The following is a 22,026-nucleotide window of genomic DNA, read 5'->3' as shown; positions in this document are numbered from 1 at the left end:
GAAAGAAAGCACTGGAATGATTCAGTATATGGCAGAGTCATACAGAAGCGTGTGTGTGTGTGGAGATGAAAGGACAACTTCCTTTATGCCTGCTGAGAAATCAGAAGCTTGAAATTCTACTTTGGCTGATCCACCTAGATCAGAGTTGGCCAACCTGCAGCCTTAGGCCTAATTTCAAAAACCTTCTACAAGATATCATATCAGACCTCTGGCTAGCAAGAACGATGCTCCACCCACCTCTGGCTGCAGTCTTGCCCCTTATTGGCAAGAGGCCACTGGCAGATTACCCCTGAGGGAATGTGGCCATTGACAGACAAATGGTTGCCTACCCCTGATATAGAACATCTCAGGTGGCCCAACTTGCTAGTAGAACACCCTTGGCGGCAGTTGGTTGATGTTCTGGGAAAGTACATGACTATGCTTTCAGCATAGCATAGAGAGACTTTTTTGTTTAACATTTCAGGCATGTTAATTTAGGATGAGAAATGAGTCCTGCCAGATAGAGATCCATCAAGGTAATGCCATTGATTCCAATCTTTGTAACCCCACGGTAAAAGCTAAACCTCGTTCCCTGAAGAGTCAGATTTCTTGAGGGATAAGGAAACATCACACGTATTTTCTTTTTTCTTTTACGTCTTAGTTCCTGTTAGGGAAACCACAGATAGAGAGATACTTCTGTCTCTCCGTCTCATATATACAGTAGATGCAATATAGTCAGACATATTAATTAGAACATTGCAATAATCCAACCGATACATGATAACAAAACCATGATGTTGAATATTTATCGCCGGGCAGATCATGGAGAAACAAAGGCAGCACGCTGTAACGGTTCGCCCACATGCCGTGCACCTGATAGCGGATCTCGGAGGCTTTCAACTAAGCAACAGCCTATTTGCAAAACTCAGTGGGAGAGTGGCAGCAGCCACAGCAAAGCAAAAAATCAAGAGCTCTACCTCCATCAGAGTACAGAAAACACCACCGAAAACCGCAAAGCTGATGGTTGGCCAACTCTCAGTCTATGGAATGTGCTTCCCTTGGACACCAACTGTGTTTAGCGTCAGGGGCCAGCTAAAAACCTGCCTGTTCTGTCAGGATTATTATTTTCATTTTTTATGTAGAAGGATGGCTGGGTGCCTGGAAAAGTGACCAATGCTCTGTTTTACTATATTCTTGATTTTATTTTCTTTTTATTACTGATGTATGTGCACATTTAAAGCATTTACGAATCCACCATAAACAAATATCTCTAAGCAATTTGCAACAAAATAAATTACAGAATAATTTAACTCATAAATGAAACAGTAGAGTACTAAAAGTGACCGGATAAGTTAACGTTTAGAAATGAAAATGTTTTTGCAGCACATCAAAATCTGTTCAATGTTGGCATCTGTCTCACTCCCACTGGGCAGGTGTTCCATCATGCAGGGGCTAATGCGCTGAATTCTGATTATATTATAGATATTTGATTTTGGGAGCCAGAAACACCTCCTAAAGCCCAGCCTCTCTCAATCTCTGTGATCTAGCTAGCCTATAGGGAACGAGGTACTACAGTGGTACCTTGGGTTACATACGCTTCAGGTTACAGACTCCACTAACCCAGAAATAGTGCTTCAGGTTAAGAACTTTGCTTCACGATGAGAACAGAAATCGTGCAGCAACAGCAGCAGCAGGAGGAGGAGGCCCCATTAGCTAAAGTGGTGCTTCAGGTTAAGAACAGTTTCAGGTTAAGAACAGACCTCCGGAACGAATTAAGTACTTAACCCAAGGTACCACTGTATACTCATCATGTCTCTGAAGTTCAACTGGCCTTTACCAGAGGCCAAGCTTTCAGTGAGGCAGGCTCATTGTTGTGGAACTCCTTGCTAATAGAGGTTCAGCAGGAGTCATTTACCTCCTACATATAATTTCTAATCTGCTAACCTCACCCTCCTGTTCCTCAACATATGGAAGTATTGAAGGCTAATTGGCCCATACGATCAGCCCCATCTTTTCCAAGAGCTACGGTTTGGATTAAGCAGCCTCTTATATCTTCCTGGCTTTGCCATTTCTCCACCTTTTATATCTTCCCGGATACCATTTCTCCACCAGGTACTGGCACATCCTCCAGGGATGCAGGAGCACAGCTGGCTGGATTCTCCGGGTGGATATCTTAGGCTTCATCAGCCGGCTTCCCCACTTGGCTGCCAGACGCCACACTCACAACCCTGCACATCAGTCAAACCAGTTTGGTGACATTGTGCCCGCCCTTCTGAGGGCTAGGTATTAAAGCATCTGCATCTTGGAGAGAAACAAGCCCTGTCACCCCAGAGGGCATCCCTCTTGCCGCTCTCTCCCAGTTCGGGGAGGATTGAGTGACAGCAGATCCGAAAACAAAAGAAAAACAAAAACGGAATCATGGCAAGACAGCAAGGGGCACCCAGATTTGGCACCGCAGGAGTTCTGCTACTGATTTTGGCTGCCCTGATGATTCAAAGAGGGATCTGCAAGCAGTGGCATTATGGATATAATTCTTGTGAAAATGACCAGCAGATAATACCCGACAGAGGTAAGCATTAGAAGTTCCCATTGCATTCATTTAGGCCACCTTTATTTCAACAATTTATATACTGCTTAAACAGCAGACAACAAGCTCAACAAATGCAAGAAAGATTAAAACAAATCAGGTAATAACTATCAGATCAGAAATACCTTAAAATGCTCTATGGGGAAGGACCATAGCTCAGTGGTAGAGCACTTGCCTCACGAGCAGAAGGTCCCGGGTTCAATCCCCCACATCTCCAGATGGTGTTGGCAGAGACTGCCTGCCTGAAATCCTGGATAGCTGCTGCCAGTCAGTGTAAACAGTGCTGAGCTAGATGGATTAATGGTCTGACTTGGTATAAGGTAGTTTCCTATTTGCCTATGCTTTCTGAAATATAAGAAAGTATTCAGAAGGTGCCAGAAGTTTAACAGGGAGGCTCCCCCTGTCTGATTCCATTTGGAAGAGAGTTCCACCAAAGATTGTAGGATCGAGACACCTAAGAGTGGGTCTAGGATCCAGGATTCCTGAATCCTTTCACCAGTACTGGGGGAAAAAGTAGTACTTCAGGTGTGGTGTATTTGGGAGGCAAAACACCTAAGGCTTGTAGGAGCAAACATTCAAGATCCTTGGAAAAGTGATCCTTTAGCCAGCTTCGTTTTTATTATTGTTAATGAACAGAGTGATTAAATGATGATAAAAAAAATGATATTTCTGTCCGAGTGCGTGGTTAGGGCCAAAGAATGAATTCTAAGCTATGATTTTTAGTACAGAACCAGTGGTTGCCAAATGATTCTGGAGTAATTAAGTTAGTGTGGCCAAGCTGTGTGTGTTTTTGTTTTTTTTTGGGGGGAGGGTGGCATACAGGAGAAAAGTCCCTCTTGACCCACTGTGGAAAGGCTCCTGCTTTTCCTAATTCAACTCTTATGGTAGTGATACCGAGTGGGTTTTATTTATATCTGACTTTTCTGTTAAAATAATAACCAAAGCACATTACAATAATAATAATAATAATAAAAATAAAAATACACGCACGTGCACACACACACATAAGAGAATGCAATGATACATCATTAAAACAAAACAACAATAGGAGACCACAAAGGAAAACATCATTAAGAGGCAGAAAAACTAAAATTAGACTTAACAATTAACAATAATTATACATTTAGTTTTTCTGCCTCTTGATGTTAATTGCTGCTTGAAATATTATTGCTAGACACTGGACAGATTTACTAGGGGCCACACTTCCAGCAAGTGGGTTTACTAGGAAACTCACTCATAAGCTAAGTAGCAAGAGGACAAAGCAAGACATTCCCCACCCAACATGGTATGATTTTATTCAATATGTAAAAGATGACTCTTGCATTCTGAGTCCACATCCAACTTTTCAAAGTATACGGCTTCCCTGAGACAATGCAATAAACCATTCTGTACCTCTCTCCTCTCCCACACACTCTCAATGCACATTGCTGTATGGGTTTGTAATGTGACTTTTTAATCTTTTAGCCTTTATCAGCCTGAGAAAGGTGCTCCTGACAGTATCCTCTTTCCCCTCCGCCCTCCAACCCAATTATTCTTTTTATTCTTTTTATTGCTAGTTCCTTGTTTATGTTTGCATTTATATTTGCTACTGATCTCTGTATCCTATTTTGAAACAAAGTGCCTCCTTGAGATATGCAAATCTGTAAAAATATGTTTGTTTTAGTTTTTTATATTTTTTATTTTAAAAACAACCAATAAAAACTATTGATATAAAAACTACAATTATATTGAGAATAGGGAAGAGTATTTTTCAATTCCCCACATTTCCACAACGGCTTTCAACATTTTAGTGCTAATTTATGCTACCATAACACACTTTTGTGTGCAATTTTGCCTAATATGCACATTTTTTTTGCAAAGCAACTTTGCCCCATATGCATTTTGTATGTCATTTCCACTAATATGTGCATTCATATGCACACCTGCATTTCTGTGCACATTACTTGGCTGGAGAACTGCATTGCAAAAAATAAAAAAAGAGAAATGCTAATTTCAAAGGATGGCTGTTCTCCAGTCCATATCTTGTTTCAGAAAGTGCAAACCGGGTAGACATGCCTTTAAATACAAGCTGAATCAATTCCCACCCCCCATCTCATCATAAAACTAGCAAGTTACTGATTATGGAAGAATATAATGAAAGGGATGGTAGTCTTTGGAAATTCCAGTGCTAGGTGAGGTGGGTGTACATGGATCGTATAACAACCCTTATAATTTCCCCCTATTTAGCATCATTTTGAAGCATTGTGGGTGATTAAAAAGGGTGGCTAGACACAGCTGCCCAGTCCTGTTTGGGTCACTGCTACTGCAGTCAGGTAAGCCCACTAACAGAGGGAGGGACCCAGAGGGAGGACACTTGGCCCAGGGAGCCCATCTCAAACTTTGAGCTAACCCTCCTTCCCACCCTGTGTCATCTTGCATATGGAAGGGAACTGAGACCATGGATGTCCTAACAACTGCAGTGTTTATATCTGGATGCACAGAAAGAAGAAGAGAGTGAGAAAGGGAGGTTGATACCAGAGAGCATTTCACATAGACTAAACTTCTTTGGTCACCACCTCTCTTTCTCCTACAACACACCAATTTACGGTAATATGTGGTTAAGCCTGCCTAGTGCTTCCTCCTTTGTTAGAAGTGGCCAGAAAGTATGTTGCCAAGTTCTGAACTGGCCCCAGGAGCATCACTTCAGGAACAGGCTGGATCAACACCAGCTAGCAGGTGATAATGCTTATCTCTACAGCCTGGAAAAAAACAAACACCAGTTGCTGATTTCAGCATATCAAACAGCTGCTTCAAGGCATAAGAGCAAGCTAGGCTGGATTGGTTTCCTCATCTCCTGGCCAGTTGCCATCCTGATGTACAAATGCGAAGCTTAAGAAGGGGCCCATCCTGCTGATCCTAAAAGATGGCTGAGACGAGGAAAAGTGCTGTAGCTCAGTGGGAGACCATCTGCTTTGTGTACAGAAGGTCCAAGATTCAACCCCTGGCCTTTTCAGGTAGGGCTGCGAATGCCCTCATTCGGAAGCCTTCCTTATTAGGTTGTCCCTAGCATCTGGTGTCCAGATTTTGCTGCCACAAAACATGGAATTTCCATAACTTTAGAGCCATTGATAGGCCTATTTCTTACCCCTCAGAGCAAATGTTTGGAGTCACTGATGATGTGGCTGAGTTAGGGGGGTGGGTGGCACCACTTTGCAATAGTTCTGGTCCTACTTGGATGGTCGTTTCCAGAGGGTGATGCTTGGTCAGTGCTCTTCAGCCACCTGGAGCCTTCAATATGGGTTCCCTCAGGGTTCAATTTTATCCCCTGTGCTATTTAACATCTACATGAAACTGCTAAGTAGGGCTACCTGGAGTTTTGTCAGCAATATGCTGATGACACAAAGATCTACTTCTCCTTTACATCTACAGCTATGGCAGTGGATGTGCTGGACCATTGTCTTGCTTTGGTAATGGACTGGATGAGAGCCAACGAACTCAAGTTCAATCCAGATAAGACTGAGACACTGTTAGTGGGTGGTTCCCTAGACCACGTGGGTGCCTGCTCTTGATGCGTAGCTTGCGGGTACTTCTGGATCCTTTGCTGTCACTTGAGGCTCAGGTGGTCTAAGTGGCCTGGAGTGCCTTCCATCAACTTCGGTTGGTGGCCCTGCTGTGCCCCCATCTGGACAGGATTAGCCTAACTTCTGTTATCTATGCTCTGGTAACCTGTAGGCTAGATTACTGCAGTGCATTACATGTTGGGCTGTATAAAATGGTTTGGAAACATCAGCTGCTGAAGAATTCAGTGGCCAGATGGCTCAGTGGGGCAGGGCAGTTTGAGAATATTACACCAATCCTGGCCGAATTGCACTGGCTGCCAATTAGTTTCTAGGGCCAATTAATAGTGCTGGCTTTGATGTTAAATGGCTCAGTACTGCAATACCTGAAATCCACTTCTCCCCATATGAGATGACCCGGACCCTGCGATCATCAGCTGAGGCTCTTCTTCATGTGCCTCCTTCATGAGAGGTCTGGAGGGTGGCAACACGAGTGGAGTGGTTCCCCATCTCTCCAGGGGTGGATTCATCTGGCGCCTTCATTATACATCTTTTGATGTTTCTCTTCTGCCAGGCCTTGGGCTGATTAGCATTCTATGTCCTTTTAAATGTGTGTGTGTGTGTATGTGTGTGTGTGAGTGAGAGAGAGAGAGAGGGAGGAGATTATGGGTTTGTTTTGTTCTGGTTTTAATATGTATTTTGTGTTTTTATTTTGTATTTTTATGCTGTGAACCACCCTGAGATCTTCAGATGAAGAGCAGTGTATAAGTTGTAATAATAATAATAATAATAATAATAATAATAATAATAATAATAAATAAATAAATAAAAATAAATAAATATTGAGACCTGCCTAGCCCTGAAATAGAGAATTTGCTACTCTTGGTGACCCTTGCTTTCATGAATTCCCAGCTGCACACATATGGGTGGAGCTATTTGGAAAAAGAAGGGTGTGTGAGGTATCTGGGAATGTTACATGATATTCCAAAAGATTATGGGATAAACTGTTTGAGGACTTCTTGAGTGTGCTGTGTGCCAATCTGGGTGGTGTGGCTGATTGGATTAATTATGTATGGATTGTGTGCATATGGGGTGCGGATAATGTGTCTGTGATTCTAGTCCTGAATGATTTATGCAGTACTCTCTCTCTCTCTTGGAAAAAAATGAGATGCTGGTACTCATATCTTGATAAAAGTGTCATGGGTGTCAAAACAATATAGTTGCCATGGGACCAAATAAGAAGGAGAAGGTGGTGATAGTACTTTCTACTGGTGGATATCATCACCCTTTGATCTAGGACAGAATGGTTGTTGAAGAAGCTTCCAGGATAATCCTACAGCCACAAATATTTTCCTGCAAAAGTTGTAGTTTGACAAGTCTGTCACTGGAGTCCCCTAGTTTCTTTCACAGAATTGTAGTTCCCAGGATTTCCCCTGGGAATGACTGTCAAACCAATTTACATATGTAGCATCAGTAGGCCCACATGGAAATGGGAGGCAGCAATAAATAAATAATTGGGAATAAAATTTTCACTGTATTTATTGCTACAGTTGTCTGCAAATTATTATATGATGCAGGCTTCCTTGTTGTGAAACTCCACTGCGAAGTCTTCAAGCTAAAACCTTTATGCTGAATAAATGGATGGTTAATTAGCTAATGATGATTTCCATAATTAGATCTGATATAACTTTATTTGTTAGCTTGCTCCTCTATGGCAGGTTAAATAGCTCCGTGACCACATGATTGACAAGCTGTAATTTAATCCTGAGGTTGGGAGAGTGGTTTTTAAACATTCCATGGCATCAGTTTAATGAATTCAAAGTCTGGCACTAATTGAACTAATGAATACTGAACACCAAGCTAATTGCACTAGATACATTTGCTCCTCAACTCATCTGACATAATGGTGCCAAGGTTCAAGTGAAGATTCCACTTCCCTTGAATTTAGTTTAAATACAGTGTTTAAATAATTTGCTCCCACTTAGCACATCTTATGCTTTCGTTCTTTATTGTCCTCCTCATGAATTTGTGTGGTATGCATATACCATACAAATAATAACAGGTGGCGCTGTGGGTTAAAGCCTCAGCGCCTAGGACTTGCCGATCGAAAGGTCGGCGGTTCGAATCCCTGCGGCGGGGTGCGCTCCCGCTGCTCGGTCCCAGCGCCTGCCAACCTAGCAGTTCGAAAGCACCTCCGGGTGCAAGTAGATAAATAGGGACCGCTTACCAGCGGGAAGGTAAACGGCGTTTCCGTGTGCGGCTCTGGCTCGCCAGAGCAGCGATGTCACGCTGGCCACGTGACCCGGAAGTGTCTCCGGACAGCGCTGGCCCCTGGCCTCTTAAGTGAGATGGGCGCACAACCCCAGAGTCTGTCAAGACTGGCCCGTACGGGCAGGGGTACCTTAACCTTTACCTTTCCTAGACAAATCAAAGTTAAAGCTAAGCATGATTTATTCTTGGATGGGTCAAATGTCAAACTCTGATTACATTTGTAGATAGTTTTGCTCTTGTCCTTGTGACCATGCCAGAGGAGGAGCAGGGGAGTGCAAAAGGGGGGATCTGGGAGCCTGAGACTCATTTGTGTAGCGCTAATCCAGGGGTAGCCAATGTTGTAGTCTCCAGAGGCTGTTGGACTACATCTCCCACAAGCCCCTGCCAGCATGGCCAATGGCCAGGGGTGATGGGAGTTGCAGTCCAACCACAGCTGGACTGCCCCTGTACAAAGCAATGGATAAAGGTGTATGCACATATCCACCCTCTTCCCCCCCCCTTCCTGAAAGAACTGCATGCTACTGCCTGCCACAGCCCAAACCTCCAAGGGATATGGCACTCCCAAGTTCTATATAACCTTCCAACCTTTCTGTTGCTTGGGAGATTTTGTTAGCAGCTTGTGAATCACCTTAGTCATCCTGTCTTTGGATGTGACTGCACACCTCACCCTTTCCCATCTTGTATCTGTGGCTTTGCCATGGGTTGGGAAATCACTAATCTCACAGAATGGCACACCCTCATTTCTCCCACTGTAACAAAGCAAAAAAAGAAAAAAAGAAAAAAAAGCAAGATTCAATTTGTATTGAGAAAGATAGTTCTGGCTGACGAATGGATTAGGATGATGTGAAATCATGAATATTAAGATTGTGGGTTTTGACTCTGCATGTGTGAGATGTATTACAGCTGCTTGTCTGATTAGGAATATCCGTCAATTAATTGCATCCCTTTTAGTTTACTAATCTTAACTGACTGAGGTTGCATATGTTGCACATCAGGAAAAATATGCATATACTAATGAGAATAGCATACAAAACTACATTATATTCTGGAAAGCTGTGCAAAACTCAGTTTATCAGGCAGAATTACATATAAAACTGTGTATAGTAGGATGAATTTGCACTAAAATGCTGATGAATTTTCACAAACTGTTGCAGAAATGTGGAGAGCTGAACAATGAAAAAATGAGAAACTGAAATTGACAAATTTGCAGTGCACATTCAAAACATTGTCTCTAAAGGAGTCCTGTTCAAAGCAGATCCCTGCAATTGATGTGTCTCAGTAATGTCCAGCTTAAATCTTTTTCCTAGCTTCAGGCATCCTACCCGTAATTTATTTGTCAGATTCGGCATTCGTGCAGCCTGACAGAATTTGACATGGGAGTTGGCTTACCTGGTGGTTATGGGCAAAGGGTACACAACTTCCCTGGGCCTGACTGTGGGTTAGCAGCCAAACCTAACAAATGCATATTCTTGCTAGTTAGCATTAGAAGGGGCTAAGTCCATGGAGCTGTATGGCTAATAGGCAGATACTCAGACCATAGAAATGCAATTGGTAGAGAGGGCTCAGTGTAGGGTTGCCATATTTCAAAAAGTGAAAATCCAGACACAAAGGTTTTTGACCTTTTTTCATAAAAGTTATTGAACTTTTCTTTTTGAGGTTTTTTTTTTTAGTTTTTGATAAAATCTCAACAAAAATATATTTTTTGAGCTAATTTTTAAATGAAAATCACCAACATCTACACTACTGACATGGGCTGCCATATGTTGGAATTTCCTGGACATTTCAGTGATTTTCACCCGGATGCTGCTTAAGGGGGCTGAATACCAGCTATGTCTGGAAAATTCTGGATGTATGGCAACCCTAGCTCTGTGCATATAGTATTTTGCCTATATAGTTTTTATTGCTACTGTTTCTGTGAACTGAAACTGAGAAACTGTAAACTGTCCTGGTGGTAGAGGCAGTAAAGCACATAGACTCTCCTACCTGAATCCTTGGCTTCCTTTCCAATGTAAAACAAAATACATTATACCAGACAATCAATGGTGATTACATGTTATAATAAATTGATTAGGATTGATTACATTTTTGGTTATGTCTGACACAGGAGATTAGTTAACATATATTATAAAATTTTTAAAAAGCAATTATATTAGATTTGGAATGAATTAGATTGTGTGCGTTTCTTGTAATCAGAAAGTACCACAGTGTTTGGATGTAACTGGGATATATATTTAGAGAGAAAATGCTATTCTGAAAATGAAAGGTTTTCTAGCACTGGATTCTTTTTAGCTTGAAAGGTATACAACTGATAGACACATTTCAGATCCCTAATGGTAATTAGGTAAGTGTCTAATTTTCTGGGAGAGGATGAACTCCAAACCAGCTATTGTTTCAGGAATTCCAAGAAGAAACTTCCAGGCAAAGATTTGCAATTCAAATCTATTGTGATGTCATCAGACTTGCTGTGTGCTCCCTGACAGGGTGGACTAATTCAGGGTGACTAATTCAGGAAACACTGCCCTGCATCTCAGTTGTCCTCATTTGCCCTCAGTGATGTCAGTGCATAGCTAAATCTGTTTAGCTATGTAATTGTGCTGCGCCTCAGTCAACCCAAATTTAATATCTTATATACTGCTTGATATAACAAAAACTCTAAGTGGTTCACACAAGCTGCAATCATAAAACTGCAAGCAAAAACAAATCAGTACATAATATCGACATGCACTAAATACCCAGTAAAGCATTTAGCAAAACGTTAAAACAAAAACACTGAAATTGCAAGTGCACTATTACCGTGATTTGGAGAAAAGACATGATGGACCACATCCCTGAAGCATCTCTGACAGTGAAGGAAAAACTGGGCAAGATGGACAAAGCGTCTTCTGTCAAGGCAACTTCATGTGTTCTTTTCGTGACATCATTAAATGATATTGACTTGATATCTACAAACTTAAGGAGTGCCCCCCATTCTTTTAGCAGGAAACTCTTTCCATGAAACACCGTAGAGCAAAAAACAGTTCAGTTATTAGATCAGCTGTGCTCTCCTCCAACAGTTCATTGGCCGATGCCATTCACATTCAATTGACATCTTACTGGCCAGCAGCTTGTGTTCCCACTGCTTGCCCTTGTCTGAGAGCTGCGAGATGGAGATCCTGTCTCCTTCTGTCCATTCCACACCAAGGTTTAGGTACAAGGTTTAAGCACAGTGCCTGGGGTGGTAGGAGAGATTTAAAAAAGCAGTCTCAGCATCAGGAGCTGGGGAGAATATTTGGGGCAATCCAGTCCTCCCCCCAATTATTTTCTTCTTCTTGGAATAAAAGTCCTGTGATTACTTCTGGTTTTTGATTGTGTATCTTTAGCTTTAAATCCTGGGTCACAGTAGTCCCTGTTGATTCCTCCTTTTTCTGTTGCAGGTTATCATATGACCCGTTCCCACTGGGGTAAGTTTTTATCATCAGACTTTTTAACCTTTTATGTTGGGTTCTGGGGATAAGCAACCTGTGGCTCTCCAGTTGTTGCTGGTGTGGGCAATGGTCAGGTATAATGGGAATTGGAATCCAACAACATTGGAAGGCAACAGGTTGTCCATCCATGTCTTGTGCATTCCAGGGGACCCCACTAAGCAACACAATATGGACATCCACATCCTGCTTCTCTGCTACAGATGTATCTTAGATCCTGGGTTTAGAGGTCACCTATGACAAGGATAAAAGTGCAGATCTTTCCAGTGGATGCAACAAATTCCCTATGGGCACAGGCAACCCAGGACTCAGCTATACGGCTGCAAATAAAATGTTTTAAGTGTGCTGGTAAAGTGCATTATACAAATGTGACAGTAGATGGTGATGGTGAGCTATGGCAAATTCAATATATTTTTCAAAATGTTTTTTTATATGTGTCTAGATTCCACCCCTGTTACTTCTTAAAAGTTGTTTTAGCATGGAATTTGGTCTCCGTAGTTGGGGTAGATGGTTTTAATGCTTTTCATCTCTCGAAATAAGGCAGCTTCCTATGTCCAAAAATGGGAGAGGTCTTGGTCTCCCCTTTGTTGTTCCCACAAAGGTTGTCTTTTCAGTTAGGGCAACATCAGTCCCTCACACCTGTTAAATTTGAAGTTTAATGCAAAATTCAGAATGCTGAGAATCTTTTTTAAAAAAATAATATTTATTGCTTTTAAAAGAAGAGAAAACAGAAGCAGAAAAAAACAAAAAAGAAAAAAAGTACAATACAACATAAAAACAGTACAAAACACAACCTAAGCCCATTAAACTAAACACTATAGACTAAACTAAACAAAACCCACTCCCTAACCCTAACCCTAAATAAAACAAATAAAAAAAAATTAAAAAAAATTACATCCCCCCTTTTTGATACTCTTTCTTTCATTCCCTTGTTTCCTCGACCTCCTCTCACCTCCCTTTTTGTTTTCCACTTCTACTAGTTGTTTCAGCAAACCCTTTCCATCTTTCTCTATTCTCTATCATATTATACATAACATGTTTTTTTAACCTTATTTTAACATTAAAACTAAAATACTTATGTACACTTAACTCCTTATAACATTTCTGCTAAATCCATAAAATATCAATCCACCATTTTTCTATCACTCATTAATTTTGCAATATTTCTATATATAAACTTTAAATTTTTCAATCTTCTTCCATCAACTCCTCTCCCTGGTTTCGGATTCTGCCAGTCCTTTCCGTCAATTCCATATAGTCCATCAACCTGGAGATCTTATGTCCGAGGCTCTTAACTCTTTTCCAGGTCCCTTCTGCAGATCTTCTTCATATTCTTTAACGCTAGAGAGCAAATCTCGAGAAAACTCCATCCTAACAATATTTTTATTCCTTCTGGACAGTTCAGCCAGATTTCCATAGTTGAAGCTAGGGTCTATAAAGTGTTTCAGGATGTATTTCAAGATTCTTCCAAATCCAAAGGCCCCCAAAACTTCAATCTCCTCCAAATCCAAGTCCATGTCCCAAAAGTCAATTAATCCCTGGATAGAGGGATCTTTCCAACTTTCCTTCTTCAGTCCAAACCAGGATCCAATCCTCGAAATCTGACTTTTTCTATATTCAATCATAAAAGGCCTCAATTTATAGTCCTCAATTTGCTTCTATAAAACTAAGGGTCCCGCTTGAGTTATTTTAGGTTCCAAAAACAACAACTTTCTCCTTTTCCTCCACCATTTGTTCTGCCAAAGTAGGTTCCTGTGCCGGGTCCTGAATTATTTCTGTGTTGGTGCTCTCTTCTTGTATCAAATTAGTCACTTTCTGTTCCAAGTTATCAACTTTTAAAGTCGTGGCATCCGTCTTTTTATTAAGCTCTTCCAGCGAATGACTTATTTTACATAATAGAGTCACAATATCTTCTCCTATCAACATTTTGAATAGTCCAAGATCAATCACTGGTTCTCAGAATCCTTATCTTGCAGCTGGAGATCCCCCAGTTACACTCCTATAACAGTTTCAAAAGCTCCCTCTAGAGGGAAACAGTCTCCACTTGTATGAGTTCTTTCAAGCACAACTCAAGCAATAAACAAAGTTTCGATTTTCAGTTACTTTCCCACCATTTTGAATGCAGAAGAGGACAATGGAAACAGTATCTTGCTCTTATTTTAGCTAGCTGTCAAATCCATTCTGTCAATGAACTTTCCCCAAACGTCATCTGGCAACCCGTTCCCAGGTTCAGAGCTGAGGTGATTTGATTTTCCCCTCACTCCTGCAGGCTTACTAAGTTCAGAATTCAAAATTTCCCCCCTCTTCACCTGCCTCCAAGGGGGGTTTTGTATTTTTAACCAATGGAAATTTAATCTTTTGTCAAAAGCTTTCAGAGACTTTAGCTTGTAACGTCTTTGCTTCAGTCTATTTACAAAAGCGGAAGGCGGACTTCCTGTTTATGACCTTCCCGCTTCAGCACCAAATTAAGATATTTAAAGATCCAATTTTCCGTTCTACTCACGGGTAGTTGTTTAAAATCCAATTGTCCACAGGAAAAAGCCAGTGCTCTCCAGCAACAGCAATGCGGCTTCACTCCATGAAAAAAGCAGTCGATTCAAAGCACCGCGCCGCTCACTCCACGTCACTCCAGATCCCCAAAACAGGGTTTCCCCGCGAGTAGGGGAGGCGCAAAAGGTGCCAGCCGAATCCCAGGTTCACAAGCTTCTCCTGCTTGTGATTTCAATGGGTCTCCGCCTTCGCCATGGTGGTCAGACCCTGTTTTTCACAGAGTAAGTTCCTCCTGATCGGAGGAACTCAGCCATTGCCGGAGGCGCCAACCCGGAAGTCCCAGAATGCTGAGAATCTTGTAGTGTCTTTAAAAGCAAACTTACGAGGTCTCGTGGCTGAAACAAAATGAATCTGAAAATGAAGCATAGTAAGGTGACGTAGTTCAGTGCTCTGTGTTATCCTTTTCCCCGCTTTGTGCCTAGCAGAAATAGAATAAGACTGCAATCCCTTTACACACTTGCCTGTGTTTAAGCCCTCTTGTCAGTGGAACTTAATTTCCAGTTCATAGGCTGTGCCGCATTTTAGACACAAGATGTAGACATGTGCCAAATCTACTTCCTTTGCAAAAAGCATTGTCTAGCAGGCTTTGGAAAAAAATGGAAATAAAACCAGTATCCATCCAAAAATTTTCCATTCCCCACTCCTCCATGAGTGATTTTACACCTCTGGTCACACAAGAAGGCTTCCATTGAAAATATCACCATTCCAATCTCTGAAAGGCTTTCAGTATCATCACCAGCACTTGAATTAGGTTCAGAAACAAACTGGAACCCAGTGCCATTGCCTTAGCAAGAGAAGCACATGTACCCAGCAGGTGGGCCCCTACTAACGGCCCACTGCATTCTAGACCTTTTGGAGTTCTTGGAACTTTTCAAAGGCAACCCCAAATAGAATACAACAGTAATCTAGGGGTGATGCAACTAAGGCATCAGATGATCACTCGGAGAACAGGATGCTGGGCCAGATCTGGCCTTTTGTCAGATCCAGCAGGGCTGCTCTCTTGTTCTTAAGGAGTGTGTTGACTTAGCCAGATGTGCAGTGTACAGAACAGATTGCTCCCAGTGTTGAGTTTAGCCCCACCCATCTCTTTCTTTTCCTAGTATGTGGGCGACCAATCACCCTGAATAGAAATGTCGGGGGTGAGGACTCTGTGGAAGGTGAATGGCCATGGCAGGTCAGTGTGAAGAAGATGGGCAAGCATATCTGTGGAGGGGCTTTGATAACCCATGATTGGATTGTGACCGCAGCACATTGCTTCCCACCGTGAGTAACCCAGAAATGGCTCTTTTCCTCCCACCTGTAGTCCACTGAGCCCGAGACTCTTTACAAGTCAGGTGGGAGACTATCCTATAAATGCACCCCCCCCCCACTGAAAAGTCCCTGTTCTCTGTGTCAACCATGTCATCTCAGATGTTGTGGGAACTATAAGAAAAGCCCAGAAGATATAGGCTGTTTTCAATATATAGATAGGTTCGTCTGAAGATGTGTCATCCTTTGGATATCCTGGCCCAAGCCCTGCAGCTCTCTGTGTTAGACTACAGTCTTGGGGTAATGCAGATTATGTCCAAGGCAAAGAATCCAGTTGTCTATAGACTACAACCCTGGTCATCTATCTTTCAAAAATAATCTCTGCTGAATTTCTCTCCTGACCATTGTAATTCCCCACTCAGCATTCCTATTCCTTGGAAACCAGGTTGCATATTTTAATTTATACATCCACTGCATTTCTGTTTCTAAAAATAAACTGAAGGCAAATATTATGAGGCAGCTTCATATTGTTTTAATGTTTCACAGTATGTCAAAGCTTATAAGGTTCTGCAAATTCTACTTTCCAGACCCAGGTTTAAGAATAAAGTATTCAAGTTCAGTTATCTTGATTAGTTTGCAAAAGAGCTGAGATATGGACACATGTTTCTATTAAAGTGCCTTAACAAAAGGTATTTTCAGGGCTTTTTCCCCCAGCTGGAACTCATCGCAAATCAGTTCCAGCACCTCTCAGGTGGGTGCCATTGCCATTCTAAGAGATTGAGGGAGGTGTTCATGATTACGGTAGTTCCGGCACCTCTTTTTTGAGAAACATAGCACTGGGTATCTTAATGAACTTCCCAAGGACATGATATTAACAAGGAGCTCTGATCCAATCTGTTAGCTCAACTGCTGCAAGGCTTATTTTAATTAGCTGAAAGAATTGTTTGGCAAGATGATTTGTTTTGATCTGGTAAACTTTGCTCTTGGCAAGCTTCCTAGCTGTAAGATGCTTCAGATAAAGTGTACCCAGAACAAAGTCAGAATGGGAAATCAGAATCAGAATGCCCATGGGACCATCTCAGGTTTAATGTGCAGGTTTGCCCAATGTGTCCCCCCTTTTTGTTGTTGTTGCAAATTTGAGATAGTCTGAATGCTTCCCTGGGTCTAATAGCACCCCAAAGCCTCCTGATCCCAGCCAAGTAAATTGTATGCAATGGTGACAATGTTCCTCATATTAATTTTTCATCCATCCCCTTGCAGAGAAGGTGATCTCTCCCAATACTCCGTGCTGCTAGGGGCCAACAAACTGGAGAATTCCTGGCCCCACAAACAGTCCATAGGAGTTGGAGACATAATCAGAAATCCCCGCTATGCAGGGGAGGCCACAAGCGGAGACATCGCCTTGGTGAGGCTGATCTTCCCAGTGAGATTCACCAATTACATCATCCCAATCTGTGTACCTGCACCCAACGTGGACTTTCCTGCAGGCATGATGTGCTGGGTCACTGGCTGGGGAGATATCAGTGAAGGACGTGAGTACTGGGAGAGGGGAAAATGTTAGAACTGGACAAGGTTTCCTTTCTTGTCCAGGAAAATGCAAAATAATAATGATGCACCCTTCCTGCTCTATAAAGCCTGTTTCTAAGATCCGTGCCCCAACTTTCCTTTCCCTTGTAATGGGATTTGCTGAGAATACGTATGAATGCTTTGAAAAAATACTGTGATCAATGGTTAGTGGTCATGATGGCTGTATGCTAATTCTGGGATCAGAGGGAGAAGGCTGCTGCCCTTGTGCTTTGCTTGTAGGCATCTGATTGGCTAGTGTGGGAAGCAGAATGCTGGAGGGGAAAAGCTGAAGCTCAGTGCTAGAGCACATGCTTTGCGCTCCAGCATCTCTAATATATTGCAAATGCCCAGCCTGCTTGAAGAAAATTAGGAACTTGACTTACATCTGGAGCCTAGTAAGTATACTAGAAGTAAAGGTTGGTCTTGCATGTTACCCAACAATTGGAAACTAGTAAAAACTTTGTTCCAGCTGATTGCATCTATACCCTAAAGGTATACTTGACTGACCTTCTTGCACATCTGTTTACGGTGTGCCTTCCAACTCACAAATGGATTGTGCAAGTGGTAAAGAAATATAATAAAATGATAACAGCGTCTCCATGTTTCTGCTTCACTATCCCATGTTCTTCACGTCAGAGGATCTGCCTTCTCCAAAGAAGCTCCAGAAGCTTCAGGTGCCCATAATAGATCTTCAGACCTGCAGACGGCTCTATAGTATTGACATGGGACCAAACCTGCCCCAGAAACCCATCCAGGACGACATGATGTGTGCCGGGTATGCTGAGGGTATGAAGGACACGTGTAAGGTGAGGGATTTCTCTCATCAAGACCTGCCTTCAGTTCCACATGGATAAGGCCCTTCCTGTCTCACTTGTTATCCAATTCTATTATTCTTTAAGACACCTGATATTCAGCCTCGCCATTGAAAAGAGACTGCATGAGATGGCATACATTAACTGTCCAGGGGTCCTTTACCTTTTCCCTTGTGGGTCCTGCTTGTGGGCTTTCCTGGGGCATCTGATTGGCATCTGTAAGAACAGGATGCTGGACTAGATGGGCCTTTGGCCTGATCCAACAGGGCTCTTCTCATGTTCTCATCCCCTCCCCACAAAAAACTATGCATTCCCAAACATCTTCTCCACCTTCAACGTACGTTTCTTTGTAAAATGCATTTTGCTTTGCTTTCTAAGCTGAGAACTACACTGTTGGGAAGTATGAGAAAGTTTCCCCACTCCCTAACAACCATGCCACGCTGAATCACAAATGCATCTAACACCCATCTTTGTGTTGGCCTAGGGTGATTCTGGTGGCCCACTGATGTGCAAGATAAACCAGGAATGGCTGTTGGCTGGTATTGTCAGCTGGGGAGAAGGCTGTGCTGAGAAGAACCGCCCTGGCGTGTACATCCGCCTTACCGCATACCACGACTGGATTCACAGGATTATCCCCAATTTGGAATTTGTTGAACCTAGGAGGGGTTACAACACCAGGATCAGGAATCAAGGCACTTCTGGGGATGTTGGGAGGGGACAGGCCTTCATAACTGCTCTGCTACAGGTTTTGGTGTGGACCCTTATTCATATCTTGCCATAGGATCTGTGGGAAAAAGAAGTTATAAGTGGTCAAGTGCTGCGGGGTTACCTCTCATCTCATCTTTCTCCTATTTCTTGGTCACTCCTAACTTCATCTGCCCAGGATTCTATCCGCTTGGCTGTGAGCAGCACTTGCACAGGGAGATACAAATGAAGTGAGGGCATGGATGTCTCTGCAGACGTAGAGATGGTTTGGGGCTTCCTTCTCAGCAGAGGGATGCAACACCCTTTCTCATGAGCCCTACTAGCCACTGTCTCCTTTCTTGCCAGAAAACTTTTACATATGTATGGTGCAATCAGAAATCATGGGTAGCTGGGACTGGGGAGCTGGTGGTCTCTGGAATCATCATATGCCTGTTGCCGGGTGATGCCTTAAGGTTTGTTGTTGTTTAGTCGTTTAGTCGTGTCCGACTCTTCATGACCCCATGGACCAGAGCATGCCAGGCACTCCTGTTTTCCACTGCCTCCCACAGTTTGGTCAGACTCATGTTTGTAGCTTTGAGAATACTGTCCAACCATCTCGTCCTCTGTTGTCCCCTTCTTCTTGTGCCCTCCATCTTTCCCAACACCAGGGTCTTTTCCAGGGAGTCTTCTCTTCTCATGAGGTAGCCAAAGTATTGGAGCCTCAGCTTCACAATCTGTCCTTCAAGTGAGCACTCAGGGCTGATTTCCTTCAGAATGGATAGGTTTGATCTTCTTGCAGTCCATGGGACTCTCAAGAGTCGCCTCCAGCACCATAATTCAAAGCATCAATTCTTTGGCGATTAGCCTTCTTTATGGTCCAGCTTTCACTTCCATACATCACTACTGGGAAAACCATAGCTTTTACTATATGGGCCTTTGTTGGCAAAGTGATATCTCTATTTTTTAAGATGCTGTCTAGGTTTGTCATTGCTTTTCTCCCAAGAAGCAGGCGTCTTTTAATTTCGTGGCTGCTATCACTATCTGCAGTGATCATGGAGCCCAAGAAAGTAAAATCTCTCACTGCCTCCATTTCTTCCCCTTCTATTTGCCAGGAGGTGATGGGACCAGTGGCCATGATCTTTGTTTTTTTGATGTTGAGCTTCAGACCATATTTTGTGCTCTCCTCTTTCACCCTCAATAAAAGGTTCTTTAATTCCATCTCACTTTCTGCCATCAAGGTTGTGTCATCTGCATATCTGAGGTTGTTGATATTTCTTCCGGCAATCTTAATTCCAGCTAGGGATTCATCCAGCCCAGCCTTTCACATGATGAATTCTGCATATAAGTTAAATAAGCAGGGGGACAATATACAGCCTTGCCGTACTCCTTTCCCAATTCTGAACCAATCAGTTGTTCCATATCCAGTTCTAACTGTAGCTTGTAACTGTAGCTGATGCCTTAAGGTAGGGGTGCCCAAACTTTTTTCAAAGAGGGCCAGATTTGATGAAGTGAACATGTGTGAGGGCCTTTTACCCCACAGTTTTTGAGCTTTTTAAAGGGTTTTACCCCAAGACATATACTGCCACGGGGGCCGGATTAAATTGACCAGTGGACCAAATTAGGCCCGCGAAACGGACTTTGGACACGCCTGCCTTAAGGGACAGAGTTGGACCTCTGAGACAAATTAATTGAGGCTCAAATTGTGTGGCAATTCCCCTCCCCCAAGAGAAATAAAGACACAGGACACATTATGTAAGGTTAATGGGCATAAAAAGGCTACAACTTTATTGATTACAGAATTTGAAGGTATTGGCCTTAGGCATTGGCTCCTAACGACTACCCGGCATGGAAACCGGGAAGGGTTGTCCACAAGCCATGGGAGTCCTGTTGAAGTACGCCAACTAGGATCCCACGGGTGTCACCGCTCGGGGGCGTGCCTGGGGCCCTGACTTCCCTAGGCTTCGGACAAGGCAACGCCCCCCGGAGGCCTCTACCGGACTACCCTTTCCATTGGGGAAGGTGATGGCGCTTCCTTCCCCCCATTCATTTGCATAACAATAGACCCCTGCCAATGCCTAACCACCACTCGAGCAAAGCTCGCTGCCAATACCTTCAAACCTGTAACCAACTCCTAATCAGAAAGAGGGCGGTCCCCGGGCGTGCCTGGCCTTAAATGGGCTAGGCCATGCCTCCCCAGCCCGCCGATTGGCGGGTGGGGCAGAAGGCACGCCCGGGGATTCCCTCTTCACGCGGGGGCAAGGTCCCGCCCCCGTGTGAGTGGGAGGAGGGTTTTTGCCCGCAACCCCCTCTCCTCCCAGGTCGGAAATGGCTCTACAGAAAACGCTCAGCTGTCTGATTCCCCCACTTGTTTTTTTAAGGCAAAACAGCTTTGTAAACTGTCTTAAACTTTCCAGTAGCACCTTAGAGACCTAGCTGGTCTCTAAGGTGCTACTGGAAGGAATTTTTTAATTTTGCTTTGACTCCGGCAGACCAACATGGCTACCTACCTGTGTTTTAAACTTGATTGGACTCTTTTGTTTGTCCCACACTGTAAGTTAAAACACATGACCTCTTCCACAGAATCCCAGGGCTGTAGTTGTTGTTTTTTAAAAGGGTGATGGGAATTGTAGATCTATGAGGGGAAAACTACAGTTCCCAGGATTCTTTGTGGGAGGAGGGGGTTCTGTGGTTTAAATCTGTATTGAATACATTTTAAATGTGTGGTGTGAATTTCAGCAGACAAATGGCCATAAAGGAAAGCATTAAGCAGCTCTTCCTACTACCAATTACAGTTTCCAAGCCAGTTTTGCATTTAGCAAGCAAACCACTGCTGGGAAAGTACCATGCTATGGGACCTCACTTAATTTAATGGTCAGGAAAGCCGAACCTATCCCTTAACATGCCACAGAAAAGCCACCTGAGCCTCTCTATTTTATGTCAGCAGGCATTCCCCAAAGCACCTTTCTCACCCATGTGTGAGACACACACATGCAGAGAAAGAGGGCTGGATCAATTCATTTTGTTCCCTAAGGCACAGCAGCAAATGGCACCTCCATCTCTAGTCAACATGCACAGAACCCAGGGCTGATTTATTTTGACACCTGAGGCCTCTGCCCTTCTCTGGTAGCAAATAATAATAATAATACAACAATAAATTCAATAATTAACAATTTGATGCCCTTTCACGACACTGAAATTCAGCTACCTGAGGTAGCTGCCTGATTCATGGTAAATGCCAATTTCTACCTCTGATACTGAACTTGCTCTTTACTGGATCAAAGTTGAAAAGCAAAGTCATCAAAGTATTTTGATATGTTCAAATTGCTAAAGGT

The 22,026-nt window shown here is 43.0% G+C and overlaps 1 protein-coding gene across 1 annotated transcript; it reads left to right on the top strand.

Moving 5' to 3' along the window:
• Positions 1-2,187: 2,187 nt before the first annotated feature.
• Positions 2,188-18,829, top strand: LOC307201910 (serine protease 27-like). The gene is made up of 6 exons (XM_079951431.1): positions 2,188-2,548; positions 11,787-11,813; positions 15,485-15,647; positions 16,893-17,164; positions 17,835-18,004; positions 18,495-18,829. The coding sequence occupies exons 1-6, from the start codon at positions 2,398-2,400 to the stop codon at positions 18,789-18,791; spliced, it is 1,080 nt and encodes a 359-aa protein (XP_079807557.1). The 5' UTR covers positions 2,188-2,397; the 3' UTR covers positions 18,792-18,829.
• The last annotated feature ends 3,197 nt before the right edge of the window (positions 18,830-22,026 follow it).

This window comes from Podarcis cretensis, assembly GCF_951804945.1.
Source record: "Podarcis cretensis genome assembly, chromosome: 13".
Lineage (NCBI taxonomy): Eukaryota > Metazoa > Chordata > Lepidosauria > Squamata > Lacertidae > Podarcis > Podarcis cretensis.
Note: the sequence above shows the minus strand (reverse complement) of the source record. Positions and strands in the feature narration are given on the sequence as shown.

Excerpts from the sequence above, each read along its gene's own strand:
- LOC307201910 (XM_079951431.1), top strand. The coding sequence starts at position 2,398 with ATGGCAAGACAGCAAGGGGCACCCAGATTTGGCACCGCAGGAGTTCTG. Across the intron at positions 2,549-11,786 it reads GCAGATAATACCCGACAGAG|GTTATCATATGACCCGTTCC; the intron begins GTAAGCATTAGA and ends TTTCTGTTGCAG. Across the intron at positions 15,648-16,892 it reads GCAGCACATTGCTTCCCACC|AGAAGGTGATCTCTCCCAAT; the intron begins GTGAGTAACCCA and ends ATCCCCTTGCAG.